This window comes from Oncorhynchus mykiss, chromosome 5 (assembly GCF_013265735.2).
Source record: "Oncorhynchus mykiss isolate Arlee chromosome 5, USDA_OmykA_1.1, whole genome shotgun sequence".
In the NCBI taxonomy this organism is placed as follows: domain Eukaryota; kingdom Metazoa; phylum Chordata; class Actinopteri; order Salmoniformes; family Salmonidae; genus Oncorhynchus; species Oncorhynchus mykiss.
The window spans coordinates 68475823-68499637 of NC_048569.1; the positions used below are offsets into that span (position 1 = coordinate 68475823).

The 23815-nt window shown below is 40.8% G+C and overlaps 1 protein-coding gene across 1 annotated transcript in view; it reads right to left on the reverse strand.

The window, feature by feature from the left end:
• agbl4 (ATP/GTP binding protein-like 4) overlaps positions 1 to 23815 on the reverse strand; it is a 409012-nt gene that overhangs the window by 241702 nt on the left and 143495 nt on the right. The window contains exon 4 of the mRNA XM_021604030.2: positions 11366 to 11460. Coding sequence (XP_021459705.2) covers positions 11366 to 11460 — 95 coding nt within the window. The remainder of the gene's footprint in view (positions 1 to 11365; positions 11461 to 23815) is intronic.

Genomic DNA, 23815 nt, shown 5'->3' on the forward strand with positions numbered 1-23815 from the left:
TTTTCCTAATTCTTCAAGCTCTGTCAAGATGTTGGGGATCATGGCTAGACAGCAATGTTCAAGTCTTGCCATAGAATTTCAAGCAGATTTAAGTCAAAACTGTAACTTGGCCACTCAGGAACATTCACTGTCTTCTTGGTAAGCAACTCCAGTGTAGAATTGGCCTTGTGTTGTAGGTTATTGTCCTGTTGAAAGGTTCATTCCTCTCCCAGTGTCGGGTGTAAAGCAGTTCTTCTAGGATTTTGCCTGTGGTTAGCTCCATTACGTTTCTTTTTATCCTGAAAAACTCGCCACTATTTGCCGATGTCAAGCATACCCATGCCATGATGCAGCCACCACCATGCTTGAAAATAAGGAGGCAGTTACTCAATGGTGTGTTGGATTTGCGCCAAGCATAAGGCTTTGCATTTAAGCCAAAAAGTGTATTATGTTGTCGTGTTTTTTTTCTCCTCAGTATTACTTTAGTGCCTTGCTGCATTCAAGATGCATGTTTTGGAATATTCTGTATACTTGTATTCTTATTTTCACTCTGTCATTCAAGTCATTATTGTGGAGTCACTACAATGTTGTTGCTCCATCCTCAGTTTTCTCTCATCACAGCCATTGAACTGTTTTAAAATCCTCTACGGCCTCATGATAACATCCCTGGACAGTTTCATTCCTGTCCTGCAGCTCAGTTCAGGACAACGGTATCTTTAATGTGTCTGGGTGGTTTAATACATACAGCATAATTATTAACTTGACCATGCTTAAAGAGACGTTCAATGTCTGATGTGTTATTGTTACCCATCTACCAATCACTGCCCTTCTTTGTGAGGATTTCAAAAAGCTCCCTGGTCTTTGTAGTTGAATCTTTGCTTGATGAATCTTTGCTTGAAATGTAATACTTGACTGAGGGACCTGACATTTGTTGTATGTATGGGGGACAGAGGAAGGGTTAGTCATTCAAAAATCATGTCAACCCCTATTATTTCACACAGAGTGAGTCCATGAAACTTATTGTGTGATTTGTTAAGCCAACTTTCTACTCCTGAACTAAGGTAGTATTGCCTAAACAAAGGGGCTGAATACTTATGCAACAACTATATTTTAGTTATGTACTTGTTTTTCTTTTTTTCCCCCCCACTTTGACAGAGTATTTTGAGTAGACTGTTGACAAAAACATTGCATTTAAATCCATTTGAATCCCACTTTGTAACACAATAAAATGTGAAGAAATCCAAGGGGAATTCTGCAAGGCACTGTAAGTGTTTAAGCAGGCCCTCTTGGAGTTTGTCACACCTCTGTCATCTCATAGAAAACAGAGAAGCAGTGCTCTATCCTTGCAATTCAGTCAGAGATCCTCCAGAAACAACACAGATTCATTAGAACATTGAACACTGTCTTATCCTCTTCCCAGCATTGGCCTCCCACTATGCTGGGGTTGTTGCAGTGGGGGGGACTGGGGTTGATGCAGTGGGGGGGGACTGGGGTTGTTGCAGTGGGGGGGACTGGGGTTGTTGCAGTGAGGGGGACTGGGGTTGTTGCAGTGAGGGGGACTGGGGTTGTGGCAGTGCAGGGGGACTGGGGTTGTGGCACTGGGGGGGACTAGAGTTGTGGCACTGGGGTTGTGGCAGTGGGGGGACTAGGGTTGTAGCAGTGGGGGGGGACTCGGGTTGTAGCAGTGGGGGGACTAGGGTTGTAGCAGTGGGGGAGACTGGGGTTGTGGCAGTGGGGGGGACTGGGGTTGTGGCAGTGGGGGGGGCTAGGGTTGTAGCAGTGGCGGGGACTGGGGTTGTGGCAGTGGCGGGGACTGGGGTTGTGGCAGTGGGGGGGGACTAGGGTTGTAGCAGTGGCGGGGACTGGGGTTGTGGCAGTGGGGGGGGGGGGGACTAGGGTTGTGGCAGTGGGGGTGACTGGGGTTGTAGAAGTGGGGGGGACTAGGGTTGTGGCAGTGGGGGGGACTAGGGTTGTGTCAGTGGGGGGACTGGGGTTGTGGCAGTGGGGGGAGACTGGTGTTGTGGAAATGGGGGGTGGCACTGTTAGATTAGGCCTCCCCATGCAGCTCTTTGATGAGGTGGACTGTGGCATTTGTAGGCAGAAGTGGGCTCAGTTGGATATTCCCCTTTCATAAATGGCACAGGGTCATTGCAATTCCACATATAGCCACATCAATAGCCAAAAACATCTATTCCCCATTGTATCCTTTAACACATCTTGTAGAAAATATTGATAGGTATCCACTTTTTCTCTCACAACAGGAATAGAACAAGGTAGAATAGAGTAATAGCATTTCTTACAGCACAACAAGTTATCTTTTTTTAAATGTATTTTATTTTTTACATTTTCCCATAAAGTTTCCCACCAGATCAAGATAAAACAAATTTGCACACAAAGCCATTGAACGGAACACATTGAGAGAAAGTGGAGCTCAAAGAGTCAGAACAGCCCTATGGTAACATGGCATGTAAAAAGTGTGAATCTGGCTGTGAGATGCAAAGTAGTTTATTGTTGCTCTCTGGCATCTCATTCTCATTGTCTCTCCCCATTAGCCTGTGACCAGGGGTTGGCAGACGTCGACAGTTTCCTGTGGCAGATGCCTGGTGTTTCAATGGCTGCCCTTGATCGCCTTATGACAGATGTCAAGGCTCCTGTTGAACGGGCACGCCCCGTGCCTCGGTGTGTCTGGCAGACAGCGGCCAGCCCCACGACACCCTCCCGCCCCACCTCTGCATCCATCAGTCTCCGACTATTACCTCCGACAGCCATCACATAAGCACCCAACGGTTCACATGCAAATGGGTCCAGACACATCCGTTTTGGAATTCTAATGCATCAGTCTTAAGCCTTCCACATGCTTTGGTTCGGCTGGTGCCTAGCCGAACTCGGCTAGGTGAACCGAACGAGTGCGCTCGCATACTCCCTTAAAAGACCTTCGCTTGAAAAATGAGAAATTGGCAATAGTAATGTTTGTCCTCAAAATAGTCAAAATGAATCTAAGATAACTAAAGAAATCTGTCATAAATGTTGACGTTTTAGCCGAGGAAATTTTAGTCCCACAATTTTACATCTAACCAAGATGTTTGGTTCAGTGTTTCTTCAATATTATTTTTGTTCATAAAAACGATGTGTCTCTCGTTGAATGACAACAGACATTTTAGTTGATCTAGCTGTGAAGGGGCCTTATGTTTGACACAGAACAGTGTGACACAGAGGACAAGTTTTCAGGTACAGGAGAACATTAAGCCTATGTAGGTAAAAGACTTGCTGGGACCAAAATTGGCATGAATGATCCGTTTCTGAAGGACACTGCAGAACGGCGCAAAGTTCTGTATCCAATTTTCAAAGAAAATATATTAAAAGGGAAACGAGTAGCTGTCGTCGTTGATAACCTATATATTGATAACCAGTTGTTCAGAGACTCAAAGACTACTCCATGGTTATTTTAAAAATTGCAAAGTTCTCATAGATGAGGAAAATAAATACAATTCTAGCCCGGTTATGGATTGTAACAATACAATAAAAAATATAGCTTTTCTATATATCTTCACATATAACTAATTGAAAACACAAGCACTAATTCAACATAGTGAAGATAAAAACTAAGTAAACAGAAAGCACAGTATGTGTGGATGGTGTATGTTTATTTTGATTTGTTATGTTTGTAAGTTGAGTGAGTGATTAATGAAATGGTTGCATATCTCAGAGCCAATGTATTGCTGTGGGCCAGGGTATGAGAGGGCTTTCCATGTTTTTCAGATGATGGATATACTTTTCTAATGAATTATACAGTGCCTTGCGAAAGTATTCGGCCCCCTTGAACTTTGCGACCTTTTGCCACATTTCAGGCTTCAAACATAAAGATATAAAACTGTATTTTTTTGTGAAGAATCAACAACAAGTGGGACACAATCATGAAGTGGAACGACATTTATTGGATATTTCAAACTTTTTTAACAAATCCAAAACTGAAAAATTGGGCGTGCAAAATTATTCAGCCCCTTTACTTTCAGTGCAGCAAACTCTCTCCAGAAGTTCAGTGAGGATCTCTGAATGATCCAATGTTGACCTAAATGACTAATGATGATAAATACAATCCACCTGTGTGTAATCAAGTCTCCGTATAAATGCACCTGCACTGTGATAGTCTCAGAGGTCCGTTAAAAGCGCAGAGAGCATCATGAAGAACAAGGAACACACCAGGCAGGTCCGAGATACTGTTGTGAAGAAGTTTAAAGCCGGATTTGGATACAAAAAGATTTCCCAAGCTTTAAACATCCCAAGGAACACTGTGCAAGCAATAATATTGAAATGGAAGGAGTATCAGACCACTGCAAATCTACCAAGTCCTGGCCGTACCTCTAAACTTTCAGCTCATACAAGGAGAAGACTGATCAGAGATGCAGCCAAGAGGCCCATGATCACTCTGGATGAACTGCAGAGATCTACAGCTGAGGTGGGAGACTCTGTCCATAGGACAACAATCAGTTGTATATTGCACAAATCTGGCCTTTATGGAAGAGTGGCAAGAAGAAAGCCATTTCTTAAAGATATCCATAAAAAGTGTCGTTTAAAGTTTGCCACAAGCCACCTGGGAGACACACCAAACATGTGGAAGAAGGTGCTCTGGTCAGATGAAACCAAAATTGAACTTTTTGGCAACAATGCAAAACGTTATGTTTGGCGTAAAAGCAACACAGCTGAACACACCATCCCCACTGTCAAACATGGTGGTGGCAGCATCATGGTTTGGGCCTGCTTTTCTTCAGCAGGGACAGGGAAGATGGTTAAAATTGATGGGAAGATGGATGGAGCCAAATACAGGACCATTCTGGAAGAAAACCTGATGGAGTCTGCAAAAGACCTGAGACTGGGACGGAGATTCGTCTTCCAACAAGACAATGATCCAAAACATAAAGCAAAATCTACAATGGAATGGTTCAAAAATAAACATATCCAGGTGTTAGAATGGCCAAGTCAAAGTCTGTGGAAAGAACTGAAAACTGCTGTTCACAAATGCTCTCCATCCAACCTCACTGAGCTCGAGCTGTTTTGCAAGGAGGAATGGGAAAAAATTTCAGTCTCTCGATGTGCAAAACTGATAGCGACATACCCCAAGCGACTTACAGCTGTAATCGCAGCAAAAGGTGGCGCTACAAAGTATTAACTTAAGGGGGCTGAATAATTTTGCACGCCCAATTTTTCAGTTTTTGATTTGTTAAAAAAGTTTGAAATATCCAATAAATGTCGTTCCACTTCATGATTGTGTCCCACTTGTTGTTGATTCTTCACAAAAAATACAGTTTTATATCTTTATGTTTGAAGCCTGAAATGTGGCAAAAGGTCGCAAAGTTCAAGGGGGCCGGATACTTTCGCAAGGCACTGTATGTCTTATTTATTTATTGTCCTATCATGGTGGAACAGTTTTAAAATAGATGATACATTTGATTTGTTATTGTCCTATCATGGGGAACTACATTTTTAAAATAAATTATATCTAATTATTTATTTATGATCCTATTTTAATGGTACGGTCCACGACCCTATACCCTAGACACCCACCTGAATGACCCAGATACTAAGGAGAAGTCCCTAACTGTTTTATGGGCCTGCTGTAAGCAGTCCGTATGCAGCCAAAATGCAGTCAGAGACCTAGAGCAGCACTGCCCCCTCTAGATTCTGAGCCTGCTTGGCAGGGTTGGTCCTGCAAAGCCAAAGCCCCCTAAAGGGAGAGCATAATATACAAGGAAATTCTCAAAGCTGCTAATGAGAACCTTCACGACCTTGTACCTAGCCGGTGGGGATTCCGGTGGGGTGCCCCCACCCAGGCAGTGGCAGTACTGCAACACAAGCTGCAGTAACCCATGGGGAGGGGGTCACACTTGGACATTCAGAGAGGGGGTATATTATTGTGACCTTAGTGGCACAGAATCAAGTCGGACTGCATGGGATGCTTGGGAATATGGTCAATATTGGTAACCGTATTGTGGGTGTTTCAGGAAAAAGGTGTACATTTGACCTCTATCATCTAGGATGTGACAATGGTAAATAAAATCTCTACATTTTTGCCTATTTTTTGTGCGGTCTTGCAGGCCTTCTCGTGCAGCTGCAACTTCAAGTGCATTTGTAAATCAAGACCTTTCTTGAGTTGGGCTCTGGGGTGGTGCAATTGTTGAGTAAGTGAGCTTATGGTTGTGTGGGGTTATGGGTTGAGTGTGTGTGGGTGTATGTGTGTATCCAACAACTGTTGCGAAGGAGTAAAAGATGTTAGGGACAATAGAGGATGATCCACAGCTATACAGTATATAATAGAAATTGAGGTGAGGACGATGGAAATGCATTTGGCAGTTAATCAACTTCAATTCGGTAAATGGCACTGTGTGCTCTTTTCAAAAGGATGGATCCCAGTCGGTTATGGGTTATGAGATACAGGGGGTCGAGGGTGGTCTGCAGGGCATTGGGATGACAACCCAACTCAGGATGAGGAGGGCTTTTAGCGGGTGGAATAGTAGGGACCAATTGGAGGTTTACTTAGTAGAAATGCAAAGATCATGGTACAGCTATATAGACACTCAGTCATCATGTTACTTTTTAATGGCACGTTTACAAACATATATTTTGATAAAAATTATTGAAAGTTGTGTCTCATTATGATAGGTGGTGAAATAAGTATAGCCAGTTACAATTGTAATGGCCTAGCAGATAATAAGAAAAGACAATCAGTATTTACCTGGCTAAAAGAGAAGGAATATAATATCTATTGTTTACAGTAAACCCATTCAACAGTTTTGAATGAAGTTTTGTGGAAAAATAACTGGGGGGGTGATGGTTTTAATTAACAATAATTTTGATCCAAATGTGCAAATTGTCCAAACAGATCCTCAAGGTAGATGGATTATTTAAAATAGGTTATTGGACAATAAACAGATATGGCTTATTAACCAATACGGTCCGAATAATGACGATCCAAGCTTCTTTGAAAATATATATAAGAATTTATCAACTCTACAAGCAACACTAGACTCTATTATTATGGTGGGAGATTTTAATACGGTCTTAAATACCTCTATGGACCGGAAAGGAAATCACACTACAAACTATCACCCTCAGGCACTTAACGAAATCATGAATGTCATGGATATATTGGAATTAGTGGATATATGGAGACTTAAATACCCTGACCTAGTGAGATATACATGGCGGAGGCTTAATTAAGCAAGTCGCCTTGACTACTTTCTTATACCATTCTCTCTGGCACCAAAAGTTTAAAAAGTGTTGATAGGGGACAGAATGCGGTCGGATCATCACATAATTGGCATATATATTATTCTTACAGAATTTCCACGTGGGCGAGGATATTGGAAATTTAATAAAAGCCTACTAGATGATAAATTGTTTAGAACTAGGACAGAAGAATTTATAAGTGACTTTTTCAGACATAACATAGGTACAGCAGATCCCCTTATTGTATGGGACACTTTTAAATGTGCCTTTAGAGGCAATGCAATTCAGTACTCATCTATAAAACAAAAGCAATTTAGATCAAAAGAGTCCATATACGGTACTATAGAGGCACAGAATAAGTTAGAGGAAAAACAAAAAGAAATGGAGGAACTTATTCAAGAAAGATCCAGTGTAATATATTATAATAATAAAGCGAACTGGATGGAATATGGGGAAAAAAATCACCAAATTCTTTTTCAATCTTCGATATAGAAATGCTACCAAAAATTGTTTTATTAAAACTTGTTACAAATGATGGAGTCACGCATGATTTACCAAATTATATTTTGAAAGAGGAAGTAAAGTCCTTTAAGAATATGTTTTCATTTCAGGCTCCTCCATCTCCACTAACTGAAACTAATTGTATGGATTTTTTTCCTAATAATAATGTAAAATTAATATCTGTACAGAAAGACTCATGTGAAGGCCAAATTACTGAGGAGGAACTGCTTGAGGCAATTGGGGCCTTTAACGATGGGAAAACTCCAGGGCTGGATGGCATACCAGTGGAAGTATACCAAACTTTTTTTGCTATACTCAAAGGACCATTAATGGCTTGTTTTAACCACTCCTATATAAATGGTAGATTATCAGACATGAAACAAGAAGGTCTGATATCATTATTACTGAAACAGGACCCAAGTGGTATATATAAAGATCCAGTCCATTTAAAAAATTGGAGACCTCTTACACTTCAGTGTTGTGATGCAAAAATCCTAACAAAATGCTTGGCACATAGAATTAAAAAAGTATTGTCAGATATTATTCATCCTAATCAGACAGGTTTTTACATGGACGATACATTGGAGATAATACAAGACAAGTACTGGAAACAATAGAATACTATGAAATATCGGGGACACCAGGCCTGGTTTTCATAGCTGATTTTGAAAAGGCTTTTGATAAAGTACGACTGGAGTTTATATATAAATGCCTAGAATATTTCAATTTTGGGGAATCGCTTATAAAATGGGTTAATGTTATGTATAGTAACCCTAGGTGTAAAATAATAAATAATGGCTACATCTCAGAAAGTGTTAAACTGTCTAGAGGAGTAAAACAAGGTTGTCCACTATCGGCATATCTATTTATTATTGCCATCGAAATGTTAGCTGCAAAGATTAGATCAAACAATAATATTAAGGGATTAGAAATCCGTGGCTTAAAAACTAAGGTGTCATTGTACGCTGATGATTCATGTTTTATTTTAAAACCACAATTGGAGTCTCTCCACGGCCTCTTAGAGGATCTAGATACTTTTGCTATCCTCTCTGGATTAAAACCAAATTATGATAAATGTACCATATTACGTATTGGATCACAAAAAAAATGCACATTTTACATTACCATGTAGTTTACAAATTAAATGGTCTGAAGGAGATGTGGACATACTCGGTATACAAATCCCAAAGGAAAGAAATGATCTCACTCCAATACATTTTTATAGAAAGTTAGCAAAAATAGATAAGATCTTGCTGCCATGGAAAGGAAAATACCTGTCTATTTGTGGAAAAATCACCCTGATTAACTCCTTAGTCATATCACAGTTCACCTATTTGCTTATGGCTTTGCCTACACCTCGTGACCTACTTTTTAAATTATATGAAAAATGTTATTGTAACGGCAAGCCAGATAAAATGAAAAGGGCCTATTTATATAACGAATATTAAATGATTAAATATTAAAGCATTAGACCTCTCACTAAAGGCATCAGTCATACAAAAGTTATACTTAAATCCAAACTGGTTCTCTAGTCAATTGGTACGAATGTCTCATCCTATATTCAGGAAGGGCCTTTTCCCCTTTATTCAGATTACACCTGCTCACTTTCGGTTGTTTGAAAAGGAAATAATCTCCAAAAAATCTTTATTTTTTAAATAAGCCTAAGAAAGTTGGTTGCAATTTCAGTTTAATCCACCTGAAAGGACGGAACAAATAGTACAACAAATATTGTGGTTAAATTCAAATATACAAATTGATTAAAAAAAACTGTATTTATCGAAGAAATGTTTAAAAAATGTATAAATTTAGTGAATGATATCATAAATAGGACTGGTGGAGTTATGTCACACATGTTGCTAACACAGACATATGGAAATGTCTGCTCTATCTAAAATTACAACCAATTAATTGCAGCATTACCACAAAAATGGAAGAGGCAAGTAGAAGGGGAAAAAAGTAAGGAACTTGTATGTCGGCCCTGTAGTAAAGAACATAAATGGTTAAAGAAAGGTGTGATAAATAAAAACATATACCAATTTCATTTAAGGACCAAAATAGTTGGGAAGAGATTTTCGATGTACCCATTCCATGGCACATGGCTTATGAATTGATACGGAAAACAACGCCGGATTCAAAACTTCGAATTTTTCAATATAAATTACTATACAAAATTCTTGCAACTAATAGAATGTTATATATTTGGGGGATACAATCTTCCCAGCTCTGCAGATTCTGCTGTGAGGAGGCAGAGTCATTAGATCATTTATTTTGGTATTGTCCATATGTAGCTCGTTTTTGGTCACAGGTCCAGGAATGGCTGAAGAATTGCAACATTTGCCTAGAACTAACGCTACAGATAGCAATACTGGGTGATTTGAAAAGCCATAGTCAATCAATCAATAATATAATGATTATTTTAGCAAAAATGTTTATTTTTTTATTTACAATCTGTAGAATCTATGAGAATAGGAAGGTTCAATTATTTTGTGATGCATCACAGCACTGTTGAAAAATATATGGCAAATAGAAATCCGAAATGGATGATGTTGAGAGATAGATGGGAGAGGTTGAGTGGAGCTGAAGGGTGGGACAAATAACAAGATAAACAATGTAAAGCATAGGGGATCTGTAAAATGTATATAGGTTCGGAACTTCTGTGAAATAGCATAGTTACAAATAGAAATCATCAAACTGGATGGACATCAGAAATAGAGGAAGGACTAAGAACAAACAAGAGAGAACTATTGTAAAGTAGACTGTGTCTGTAAAATGTGTATAAGATGTATAAATTGAAGGTAAAAGCAGAAGTGTTTATTCGTTTACTCCAATTGGGGGATCGGCGGTAGGGTTTGCGGGGAATAATAATAAAGGTATATTCTTTAAAAAAGTATTATGTCTATATAGGTATGTGTATGTATATATGTGCATATGTATGCATGTGTGTATGGATATATATATTTACCCAAAAAATATGGGGGATTGGAAATGAGGCAGACAATTACATTGGAAGTAACATTCTTTCCGCAATATTAAGCTGATCCTCCCTCTAAAAAAAAAACAACAGCCTATGTAGGTCCAAGTCTATGATAAAGCGTTATGTACTGTATGTAACTGCTCTTGCCTCATGTCTAATTCTCTAATCAACATCCCTGTCACTGTCCCTCTAACTACCAGGGAATCGCTGCCATGGCAACGGAACATCTTTAGCAACATATCCAATCTCACAACTTCAAACACTATTTTTAATGTCTGGAAAACTAGAGGTACAGGTTGAACAGGTTGTAGCAGACCAATTTTAGCACAACTAAATAATAAACAAGCAAGTGGTACTTTGGAAAAAGTTAGAATCTAGAAATCTGCCCTCAACCACTACCTACTGCGTTGGTAAAGACGTGTTTGAGTGAGATCAAACAGCCCCTTTATGCACCTGTTAGATGACTCTGATTCTGACAGTTTGGACAAGCTTTGCTGGATCGATCTGTTATGGCCTGAGGTTGACTACATGTAGGTTTTCCTATCATCATAAACATGAAGGTTTCAGGTTAAAGTAAAACCTCAGTTAATGTGTGGGTTTAAGCTTTCATCATGAAGGTCCTTGTATCGCATGTCATGTTACAAAATGTGCAGTTTCCATCTTTTATTTTGAAAACCGTGAACGTACCATTTAGGCCGGCTGGTGGACTTCACCACTGGAGACATGCCATCTCTATACAGGCTCTTGGTCTTGCTAAAGTTGACAATGTTGAAAATCACCCTCTGAAAGACAAACGTGAACATTCCATTAGAAGAATTCAAGAACAAGAGAAGGGGGATGATATGAAAAGGTAGAAATATCAGAAGGTGAGCACTGAGAGGGAAATAGAGGAACGTGATGCCAACACACCACTCATCAATCGTATATACTGACTGATTATTATGTCAGAGTAGAGATAAGAAAGTGAGCTTCAATACATGATAGTACAACACACTATAAAGTAGAGATGAAAAGACATGTCTGTCAACAGATAGCGTGGTGAAGCGGTGGCCTAGCAGAGGATCATGCTGAAACTGTCAGGCTACCATGGGGCCAGCTTGGCTTTAAAACCCTCATTCATGGCTGAGTGAGGGATATGTCCTACTCTCCCAGGAAATGCACTGGGACCCCCCTCCTCCGCCAGGATCCCTGATTAGAATCAGGGGAAGAAATAGGTAGGTTGGAGAGAATAATAAATATATAAATAATGATAATAATATCACCATGCAGTAAATGAATCCTATTGATGGACCATATCAAATTACCAACTAAGTCCAGGTGGTGGAAGTGAACTGTGTGCTACTGAAATCCTATTACAACACCCCCTCCTCTTCCCCTTCCCTCCTTGCCATCACAGGAGCAGGGATTGTGGCAGGCTGATTCAGACTTAGGTAAAATGACATTTAACTGATGTTCAGACTGGCAGCAGGCTCCTGTACCGTGGAGATAAGACCATCGCTGCTGGCATTTCAATTACACTTTACTGCCCTGCACATCTGTTGCCAGCCTACTTTCAGCTTTTCCTCAGGCAAATACATCCTCATTCTCTGCCTTACATTGGTCATCTTTCTTCTTTTTCTCCAATTCAGATTGTCTTATTCAGTGGCTGTGTCTCATGTCTGTAATCTATTTGTTAAGCGTCTGAACTCCGAGGGGGAGCTCTGTACTCCACCAAAGCAGGCAGGCTGCAACAGTCTCTGTGCTTCTGTCAAGACAAGGTGATTAAAGAGGTTCCTTCCCTCTTCTTCAAGCTCAACCCTGGATCACATGAAGACTCACACAAGGAAGAGAAGACTGTGTTCTTTGAAGTCATATTTCACTGAGACCCGTAAACATAGAGACCTGTTATTGATTTCATTGCATGATGCACAATGGTGTTGTATCTAGGCAGATTCACTGTTTTATAGTCCAAACTCATTGCAACAGCATGCATGCCTGAAAGTTAATCCTCCAGCCAGCTTACCTGTGAGGGAATTTATTTACAACATGTAGATGGAGAAACTGAGCAACTGTTCAAAAAATAGTAGACCAAACCACAGCATATAGGCCTACAGCACAGTGCTGATGCTGCTGTAAGGTTTGGCTCTCAGATTGATCACATCATTGGGGGGTTGAATTTCTTAAGCCTTTAAACCTTCACCCTTCACTGGCATTAACTGGGAACAGAAGTGGCATGAGTGTGACAGATCTACACTGGAGGGTCATCATTCATCATCCACTTCCCTGACACCGAGCCTCTCACATGTACCCTACACTGCATCATAGCTCATGTGTGTCCCTGTCCTTTATCATGGAAAATCATCACTAGCCGTGATTGCCTCTCTGTGCTTATGCACACATTAATCTTTCCACATCCAAAAACTGCTGGTACTGCTGATGCTGCGGCTCACATCTGGATGTGTTAGCTGTGCTAGCTGTATTAGCTGTGTTAGCTGTATTAGCTGTGCTAGGTGTGCTAGCTGTATTAGCTGTGCTAGCGGTGTTAGCTGTGTTAGCTATCATGAGGAGTGACTCTCCAGTGATCCTCGCCAGTCTGCAGAGTCCTACAGCATCATAAATTGAGGCCAATGGGAGATTGAGATGAGGACGAGAGGAGTCAAATTGGAGAGTATTTTTATTTTGGGGTCATTAAGTGGTTTGTGTGGCCTACGCCGCCTGGAGCCCACTCATCACACGCAGGAAGACTGACTGGCGGTTGGGTGCTGTAGGCCCACCACTCTTGTTATAAACTCTGCCTACACCCAGGACCAATTTGGGTGCCCGTCTCCCTAGGTGCGGAGAGCACTGTCCTGGAAATGTAATTACACATTGAACAGTTTGAACAGATTAACATCCAGGCTGTCTGAGCTGTCATCTTCATGAAGCATGTCAAACCCCCCTATGTCCCTGTCACTGCCAGAGCGGAGCCCAAACAGGTGTCTCTCTGTCACCCTGCAGCACACACCAAGATACAAGCACCGTGTAACCACTACGTAACCATTCGTTGAAGATTTCTGCCTTTGGCGAAACCTTTGGCAAAATAGTGTAAAATGAATAAAAAACAAGAAATTCTACGTTGAGTACTATCTCATACATTTCTGAATGTTTTGATCTAGCTCCAATGTGTTGACTGTAAGCAGTAGAGAAGGAAGCAGTGTGAACATATAGTTCAACTACATATTGTCGTATCTTGGTGGTAGTTGAACTAAATTCAAATCTTGGTGTTTTCAGTAAATTACTTTTTTGCCATTTAGCGGTGTAGCTAACTACTTGAACTACACTTCTTTTGTTAAATCAGACCTGCCTAATTGTCACTTTTTGTGTTAAGTTAACATATTATATTATGTTAACATCTGACCCCAGAGTGATCTATTATTGCAATGTGTAGTCTATGACATTTCAGACTTAGTTATGATAATTTATCAGAAAGTAGTTTGAATGTAGTAAACTATCTTTTATTAAAAGATAGCTTTAGTGTAGCTCAACTTCTTCCAGTGTGAAGTAATTGGTATCTTGGTCAACTATATTTTCAGAGTAGCTTCCCCAACAATTCCCCCAAAACATTTTTACATTTGACATTTTACTAATTTAGCAGGCACTCTTATCCAGAACAACTTACAAGAGCAATTAGGGTTTAGTGTCTTGCTCAAGGACACAGATTTTTCACATAGTCAGCTTGTTAACCACTAGGCTACCTCCCGCCCCTGACAGGCATCAGGGTAGTGAATGTGAAGTGGGGCCCTCACCTAACCACTGACCTCTACAGAAACACAGCACTCAGAGCTCCCAGGCCAGGCACTGATAACCCTGTCCAGGCTCCACACTAAAATAGCTATATGTCAAACAGCATTTGGGTGCAAAATGCTGTCTTTTGATACACATCAATCCACAGTGAGCCCAGCTCCTGAACTGAGCCCAGCTCCTGAACTGAGCCCAGCTCCTGAACTGAGCCCAGCTCCTTAACTGAAACCAGCACTGAAATATTAAAGAGACTATTCTTAATGGGGTGGTAGTCTATACGGACAACGCAATCCCTCTACCAGTGGAACAAAAATACACAACATGTAATCTAGCTAGCTAGAAGTGCAAGTTGAGAGATCCAGTGAAGTGCAGCAAGGCATGATGAATCATGATTCAGACTTCAGAGTTGAATGGTAGACTATTTTGTTTACATTGAGAATCAAGGGTCATGGGTACTAAGTAGAGTTAAGTGGTCTAGGGAGAGAATAGGAAGTGACACGATGCCCTCTGTGGAACACATACAGGACTGTAGAACCAGTGGATCTGTGTCTGTCTGGCTCACGGTACACAGCAGAGAGCCCCTCAGTCATCACTAGAAACACTATTTTTACGCCATTTCGCCCAGTGGGCGGTGCTACAGTGGGTGTGGATTTAAAAGTGCAAGGACTGTCTGATGCGCGTCCATGTCCAACGAGAACCCTCCGCGTGGGACCTCATTCTTAACCTCTTCACCAACATCACTATGGTGGGTTTATACGTTATTGTTTACAATTGCATTTTCATATTAGTACATAATTGCTTTATTTGAACTAACGATAGCTAGCTACCAAGTGGCTGGACCAGTTTTCCCAAAAGTGAACGATGTGTAATGTCAAGTTTAGCTTACTAGCCAACCAACAATGTCAATGCCGCTATCAAGCCAATCTACTAAATTTACCTGAATTAAAAATATGACTAGATTTAATCTAATTTCACTGTGATGGTTAGTCAACATGCAATAATACCTGTATACTCTCAATCAATGAGATGAATTATTTGCGTTTATATGAACAAGATCAGAACTACTGAGCCTACCCTTTACCCCTCCCTTTTCAGTGACTGATGTGAACTACAAAAAAAAAGCCAACCAATACTTCAGGTCAGTACGATCAATGATCATGTATAAATACATTGATATGCATGATACGTGTGTGAGTTGTACAGTAGTAGCATTAGCTCTATGTGTGTGAGCATCTCTCTCTATCTCTCCCAATGTAATAATGATTTTTTTTCTTAACAATAATGAATTTGGTATCAGCGATGCTGGCTTAATTAAAACCGGTTAATCTGATGGATTTTGTATGTCCTTGGTCTTATTTATTTGTTTGAGGGCCTATACATGAGGCCAACTTTACCATATTATCCTGGAGGAATACTCACATACCCAGTCTCATTACTTTGTGTGAATGATATCTCTCTACTTAAAACAATGCGAAATTCAAATACAAAATAATTTGTTTAGCTTCTTTCAATTCTGTGGCTGCATGAAACAGCAAACATAACGTGAATTCAGCGATTACAATTGTTTACTTAATCTTTGTGGCTCCCTGATGAAACAGAATAAGATCCATTAGTGTAGTCAGGCTTAGCCAACCAGTATTCTATGGCTTAGCGGTGTGTTGAGTAGATTCTACCATCCAGACTTGAGCAAGTGCTTGGCTCGTTCTCGATCAATGTGTTCACCAATGACTGTATATAGTGTGCACCCGTATGCGCGCTGAAATCTACAGCACCACCCACCGGGTGAAATGGCGTGAAAAGAGTGTCTCCAGTCATCACAGACACCCAGGCTTATTGTTCGTGGCAGCCTACCTGTTCCTCTCCAGCAGGCTTTGATCAGTCGATCGCTGGAAAAGCATCACCACCAGGCCTACATCAGATTCACAATGAAGTAACTGACAGCCCTGATGCCACGGCAGACAGGAATACAGAGGGGAAACGCAGGGGCACCAGCCACAGTTCTTCCCTATAAAACATAGGGCTAGACCTCAGCCTAAAGATACGGCAAGGGTTACATTTCACACGTTTAGTGCTATGGGGTATGCCTTTGAGGATTCACACAGTCAGAACACTGCAATCCTAAGGCTTTACTCTATTGGCCCCAGAGGTGAAGGTCCTGTCTAATGCAACACAATCATGACCTGTGGTTATCCTCTCTTCATCACACCGGTTGTAAAAAAAAAAAAAAAACTGCATGGCCATGAGTTCAAGATGCAGAGGGACAGGATTGTCTCCTGTGGGGGATTAGCAGGAGCAGGAGAGCTCTTTGCTTTGGAAGACCTGACAGGACGCTCACAAGCTGCCAATGTCAGCTCAGGGTGGCGGCCTGTGGAGGGGACGCTGACCTCAGGTTAAAAATATTACACTGTCAGGGGCATCTCCTGTTGTCTTCCTGTCACCACCTGAGCTTCACATGGACAAAACAAAAATAGGGTTTTGTATTGTTTTGAAATGTCCTCTGTAAAATAAAGTAATGTGAAGTCTCAGATACCTAACTATTGATCTGAAGACCTGCTGGGTAGCCTTTAAATGTCAGCTTTTAATTTCCTTCTACTTCTCAAAAAAATATGTATTCAAAAGTCTTGTTTCAGAGCTATCAGATTACAGGAAACGGTGACAGTCATTTAAAGCAGCCGTCAGACCTTTTGTTTGGATAGGCATTCACAGCCTTTTGTATTGGTATCTATTATTTAACCAGAGAACCAGGAAGTTCACGCTTTGGGTCTTTACGTGAAAGGCAATCTATAAATCCATTGTATGGCCATGTACGATTCAAACAAGTTTAATTAGGCCTTTCCTTTGAGTGTCTGACAGTCAAGCTCAATATCCTCCAGACAATGTAGAAGGTCAGACATAGAGAGACAATAATACCCTCTGAGTTCAAAAAGCATTCCATTAACCTATTGAGGACATTTTTACAGCTGAGGCAATAATAATATAAAACTGCTAAAATACTTTGTATAACAGACTTGGCACTACTGCGCTATGGGAGCATTTTCAAGCATATATATACAGCATATAACTAAGTTACCATATGTAGCCTATAGATGTTTATATACAGTGTGAATATGTATGCATACTTTGAATGCGTTACATGTATTGATTGTGTGTGTGTGTGTTTTCCATGGTCAGCTTGCCACACTGCTTCAGATATGAAAAGACTCCACTGCCTCCAATGTAATCGGCAGAGTGTTTTGATAGCTCTCAGGCAATAAAACACAGCAAGCTTTGACGCATGCTGTGAGCATGCAGCTATCTTTATTAGCCTGGTCTTCATTTCTCGCCTGCTGAATTTTCAGATGGATAAACCCTCAACCAGATAAATATGAGGAATATTGATATCTGTGCGCCACAAAGTATCTCTGTGCTCACACAACCCTCCCCTATCAAACATGTGTCTTCTCTAACATCCACACAAGTAAAGAGCAGAGCGATGCATACTGACAGCCCATGCTTTTAATATATTCACATTGGCAAGAGAAATGCACATGCTCTAAATATTAAGTACAATCTCTGGTCTCTTGAGGATACCTGGCTATTTCTCTCCTACTGAAGCATTTCCCCTCTATGATTCCCTCCTGTATGATTTAGAGGAGCTGCCAGTCCTACAGGTCCACTCACCTCATATGGCCAGGCTAGAACTAATGACAGCCTCTACAGACAACAGTCTCCTGCTGCAGGACGAGGACCAAGAAGATGGTCAAATCAAGAAATGAATAAACCTAATTCAGAGCCAACTGATGTTCCTCTTGCTTTAAACATGGCAGAGTTCATTTGCTCAGTCTAGCAGCTCTCTCCATCTCTTGCATCTCTTGCAGCATTTTTGCTCAGGGTCCCCCGTCAAGCCCACTCCAGAGCGCTGGAATTGTCAGAAGTGATGGATGACTATCAACCTTCTGCTGTCTTCCGGACCGCTCCTGGGAGATTTACAGGCCCGCTGACTACCAGGCATGAAAACCAATCTGCTTTTCTCATTCCTCCCTCTCTCCCTCATACCACCTCACTCTCTCTATTTCAACTGCCTCTGTTCCTAAAAGCTTTTCTAATGGAGAAAGTGTGAAAAACAACACAAATATTCACGCAAACAGAAAAACCAATTTGTCTCTTGAAGGGCATTCTTACCATGTCACTACACCATAACATCTTTATACTGACAGGCTAGTCTCTGACAACCTATCTGGTGACTCTACATCCAACTTCTCCACAGGCCCATCTATATGTATGGGTTGTAATTATAGCATCTGAAAGGTGTGAGGCTAATTGTGCTCTCAAAATAGTAATTACTTTATTATCATGACTATTCTGGTGGACATAATGATCGTTAGAAGGCATTATGTTAATGCAATTAAATGGTTTCATTCTCCCACTAATTGGGGGTATTTTCCAGGGTCAAGTCCTTAAATAAGCAAAGTTGCATCTAAACCCTCCTTTGGGCTAAAACCTGAATAGAGAACAGGAGTGGACTAAACTGTGTAACTCATATAAAATTCCAAGAATATACTAACGTGATTGGACATAGACTATAATGTCAGAACAATAAGAAGACCACTTATAAGTCTTGTCTTGTAAGTCTTACAAATAATTTTCGCTCATGCAAAAACCCTCTTCATCAGTCCTACCATGTCAATAAAACTACAGATTGTACATTTAGGCCTACTGGAAATTTACTGGGCTAAGACATAGGTTGCAACTCAATCAATTTGATGTTGCAATTATGTTTTATATGACCACATTTGATCTATGACTTTTCAGTAAAAAAAATTTAGGAGACTAGGAGACATGCTGAATGGTGGAATACATTTCTATTTAAGTATAGGGAGCTGACACATCTCTTCAGAAAACAGGGTAATATACATAAATTAACATGTAAATGTTATTTTGATTGCAGTCTAATAACATGCAAAAGAGCGTTCTGACTAGCTTTATCAATAATTTGAGCTTGTGAAACGTGGCCACCTACTCCTGACTGCAGTGGAAGCCACTGTAATGGTACCTGAGCAAATGATCTCTAGCCTATCTGTCAACCTATTACACAGTTTATGCTGAGGTTAATCAGACATGTTCACATTTTTCATTTATATTCTGTGGCTCATTAAATTCCAATGAAATCTTCGGAGGGCCCAAATTTCTCCCAGATTGGAATCCTGTTCCTGTGCTGAGACATGTTTATGATGTATTTAATTATATTTATTTGTCTATCTATTTTTGCACTGCAGCAGAGACCGGTTGGTGTGATTACCAAACATGCCATCATTGCAATGAACATCTAGACAGGAATGAAGGCTGAAGTATACCATCACAGAGCTTAGCACACACACAAGCTGAAAAGCATCAGCTAATGGCGTCCTGGGATATTTTTAACTAACCACTCTCACACTGAATCCATTCCCTGACAGAGAAGCACTTTTCTGGGAATGGTTTCCATTGATCTGGCTGGGGTATGAATGCTGACTGGTTTAGTCATCCGTCTATATATCCCCACACAATGAGTTCCTATGCTTACCTGAAGGTGATCCAATGGAGCTGCTAAACAGTTTGAGCCTTTACCTTCCCTCTCACTAATCTGTCCACATTTAAACCTTCATCCTACAGCTTGAACTTCAAATCCTAGCAACCTCGGGGTCAAAAACCAATGATATTGTGAGGAGGCAGATGGGCATTGCAGAGAACCAATCTGGTCTTGCCATCTCTACGCCTGGTGTTGGGTGTGTGGGTTAAGTTGAGTATTTTAGATTTAGCCACTGGAAGTGTTTCAGTCAAGCGCGCAAAAAATATCAAGCATGAAAGTAAATATGTTATTTTGCCTTTCGCTCGGTCTGCATTAATTACAACACAGCCATTGGTCAATCCTGGCACATTGCTAAGAGCCATGGGGCGAAATATTAGTCATTTTGAGATGAATAATGCATTACTGTCTAGAGGGGAAGTGCCAACATCTAAGAGTGAACCCAGGATCCTGGCTATAAATAACAGGGCTGGACATCTCACAGAGCCCACACCAGCAGGTGCTCTCTCATCTCTCTACTACGCACATGAATATGCAGATCTGAGAAAAGGCCAAATAAATAAAAGCATCAGGGGTTTCCTGTGATAGTAACTGATGGCATTTGACCCTGCTACATTCTGAGGGGGAAGATGATAGATGTGCCATTCAGTCTTACAGCTGTTCACACATCAACAGAAGCCCAAATTAAAAAATGTAAGTAGCACGGCTTTATTGCTCATGACACTCTGGAGGGTGATATGTCAGGGCCGTGGTGATGGAGAGGAGAGGGGGAGGTTAATGAGTGTCCAGCACCGTTGGCAGAGGCATATTTTCGGCCTCGCCTCACTGTCAAAGGCCTTGACAATAGCACACCCCAAAATAACATAGACACCAATTTGAAGGGGGGAAAAGAGAGCAAACCTTGGTAAACAGGACCAACAACAAGGGGGTCCAAGGACGTCACAGTCATGACAACAGTGCTGCATTGGCAGGAAGTGATGTCACAGGTCAACGTTTTTAATGCAGTGATCCCCAGGGGACTTGGACCCCACAGCCCTGCCGGATCAGCAGCGGCTCCTGAGAGAGCTCAGTGTGAATGGCTAAACATCTCTGAAGAATATCAATCTGGCTGCTGTGCACTCCTCACTCGTGAGGTAACACCCTAATTCATTTATCAGCCGCCTCTGTAGGGCCTGCTCCATGCTTTTTATTTCCCTCCTTCCCCTTCTTCTTTAACCCCTCTGTGTCTCGGCACATCCTACAGCAACAATGGCTGTGGGAGAGTATTGTAATGCGGGAGGTACACTCTGCCCCCATCTGTTGCTGCAGTGTTTGCACTCTGGCTTTGATTGAGAGGCTGTAAAAAAGCAATCTTCTAGACTAGGGCTCATCTACATGCACGCTGCGTGTCTGCCCACATGCCTCTGAGGGAGACAGTTAAAACATGGCACACAGTTTATTATGGAGCCATGCTGGTTTTAGCGCCAAGGGCCTCTTTGTTTGCAGATTATGAAAAAGGATCGAAACGGACAACTCTGCTGCATCTGTTCGTGTCAACAGCTTGGAAAAGCAAGAGAGCAGAGTAAAGTGATATGTGGTTGTCTTACCCAGCTACCTTAAAATGAATGCACTGATTGTAAGTCGCTCTGGATAAGAGTGTCTTCTAAATGACGCAAATGTAAATGTTAAATGTACAGAAGTACAAGAAAGAGGACAATAGACTCAGACTCATCACTTGAAAAATGTGTTGAGATGTCTAATGGCTTTTTGTGATGCCTTTATAGCACTCCGCTAATGTAATGCATCATGACTCCAAAAATGCCTGCTTTTTATTGAATGCATGATCGCATTAACGCAGAGTAACCTTTGCAACGTCATGCGTAACAAAAAGTGATGGTTTTCCTGCAGTTGACTGATTACAGTCTGATAACCATGGAAAACACCACACCCACCATCGATTCCCAGGAAAACAAATCAATAAACACAAGCACACACAACAGAAAATCCAAGAATTCTTCAAGCTCAAAACCTACAACCAGCACACCTTACAGCAAATCCATACCTTAAAGAATGACTGTAGCTGTTTCTTATTACATTTAGAACAAATGTTCCCTCATCCACCTATAAACAGACCACTATGTATCTTAGTTATGACACCACTCATGAAGTTATCTACTTCTAGTGGAATGCTTGATTCAATCACAGTGTAACATGGTTTACATTTTAAATTGTTGCGTATGAGCTGCCCCTACTGAAGAGTTGTTAACATTTCATTGCGGGATATACCATTAAATGGGAATTACAGGAGAAAAACAAACATTTTCAATTTGTACTGCTCTTGTAGCTATGATAGTTTACATTTCCCATGATAAAAAGACATAAAACCTCTTGATGAGTATTTCTCCACTGACACACCATACTCATACGTGTGTTAAAGAAAGGGATTAGTGAGTTGAGAATGTAATGCTGATTTATATGCAGTCTTTCACCTCCGGTCGCTGGGAGTGGGAATATCTCTCGATTGAAAGGCTTTAAACTAAAATATTGTACCCATGTCCCGACAGGGTACATCATGTGTCACGCCCTGACCTTAGAGAGCCTTTTTATTTCTCCTTTTGGTTAGGTCAGGGTGTGATTTGGGTCGGCATTCTAGTTGGTTTATTTCTTTGTTGGCCGGGTATGGTTCCCAATCAGAGGCAGCTGTCTATCGTTGTCTCTGATTGGGGATCATACTTAGGCAGCCCTTTTTCCCACCTTCAGTGGGATCTTGTTTGTGTGTAGTTGCTTTCTGCACTGTATGTAGCTTTACGTTCGTTTTGCATTTAGTTGTTTTTTGGTGTCATTTAAAATAAAAGTATAATGTACGCCTACCTCGCTGCACCTTGGTCTCCTTCTAACGGACGTAACAGCATGCCATTTGTATTAAACTAACTAAAGTACTATCATGCTGCACGATATTAACTGACTGAATATAACATAAAAAGATAACAAGAACAAATTTGACATTGTATTCCGATATAGATTTACCTCTGAAATAGGAGCACAGTAGGATCACCGTCAATTCATTACTTCCATATGTGCAGCACATACTAGCACTGCACATATTAGTGGAGGAAGACTGCAGGTAAGGTCACAGAAAGGTGGGAACAACAGACAAAACAAAGTTAGGATGAATGTTGGCTTACATGCCAAGATTTAAATGAATTGATGCTACAGTACCATACCAAATGAATCAACACAACATTTGTGCCCAAAAGGATCTGATAAATGCATAGATAAAGTAATCTAAACAGTCTTCTCCTCTCATATTTCAGTATAAAAGAGAGGCCTAATTAAATGCAGGAGTAAAACCCATAAAGATGCTAAAGAGAATATCAGTCCAGGAGATCAAATTAATGAATCCACCACATAGATAAAACAAGAAGAAGAGGGAGGGAGGAAAGTTTACACAGAATGAAAGAGGAGAGAGCGCAAGAGAGAAACAAAAAAAAGGTTATGTTGATGAATCTGAGTTGCCATAGTGATAGGAAGGAGGTGTGTCACTCTTGGATATGAATAAGGATCATCAGTTTGGCTGCGTTCGTAAATTCACCCTGGCAACCTACTCCGATTTCAGAGCACTCTGGTGTGAGAGTGCCAGAGCGCAGAATAAATAGGGGAATTTACGAACGCCCTAAACTCGGTTGTTATGACAGGTGTAAGTAAACATCGACAAAAAAACTGAATTAAATTGTTGCCAGTAACACAGTTACAGTCATTAACCCTCTTGATAACAATAAAACACTCTAGCAGCTCTGCTGGTAAAATGAATGAGGTGTTCTCTCATTTGTGTCTGGAAATACAGTACGTTCAGA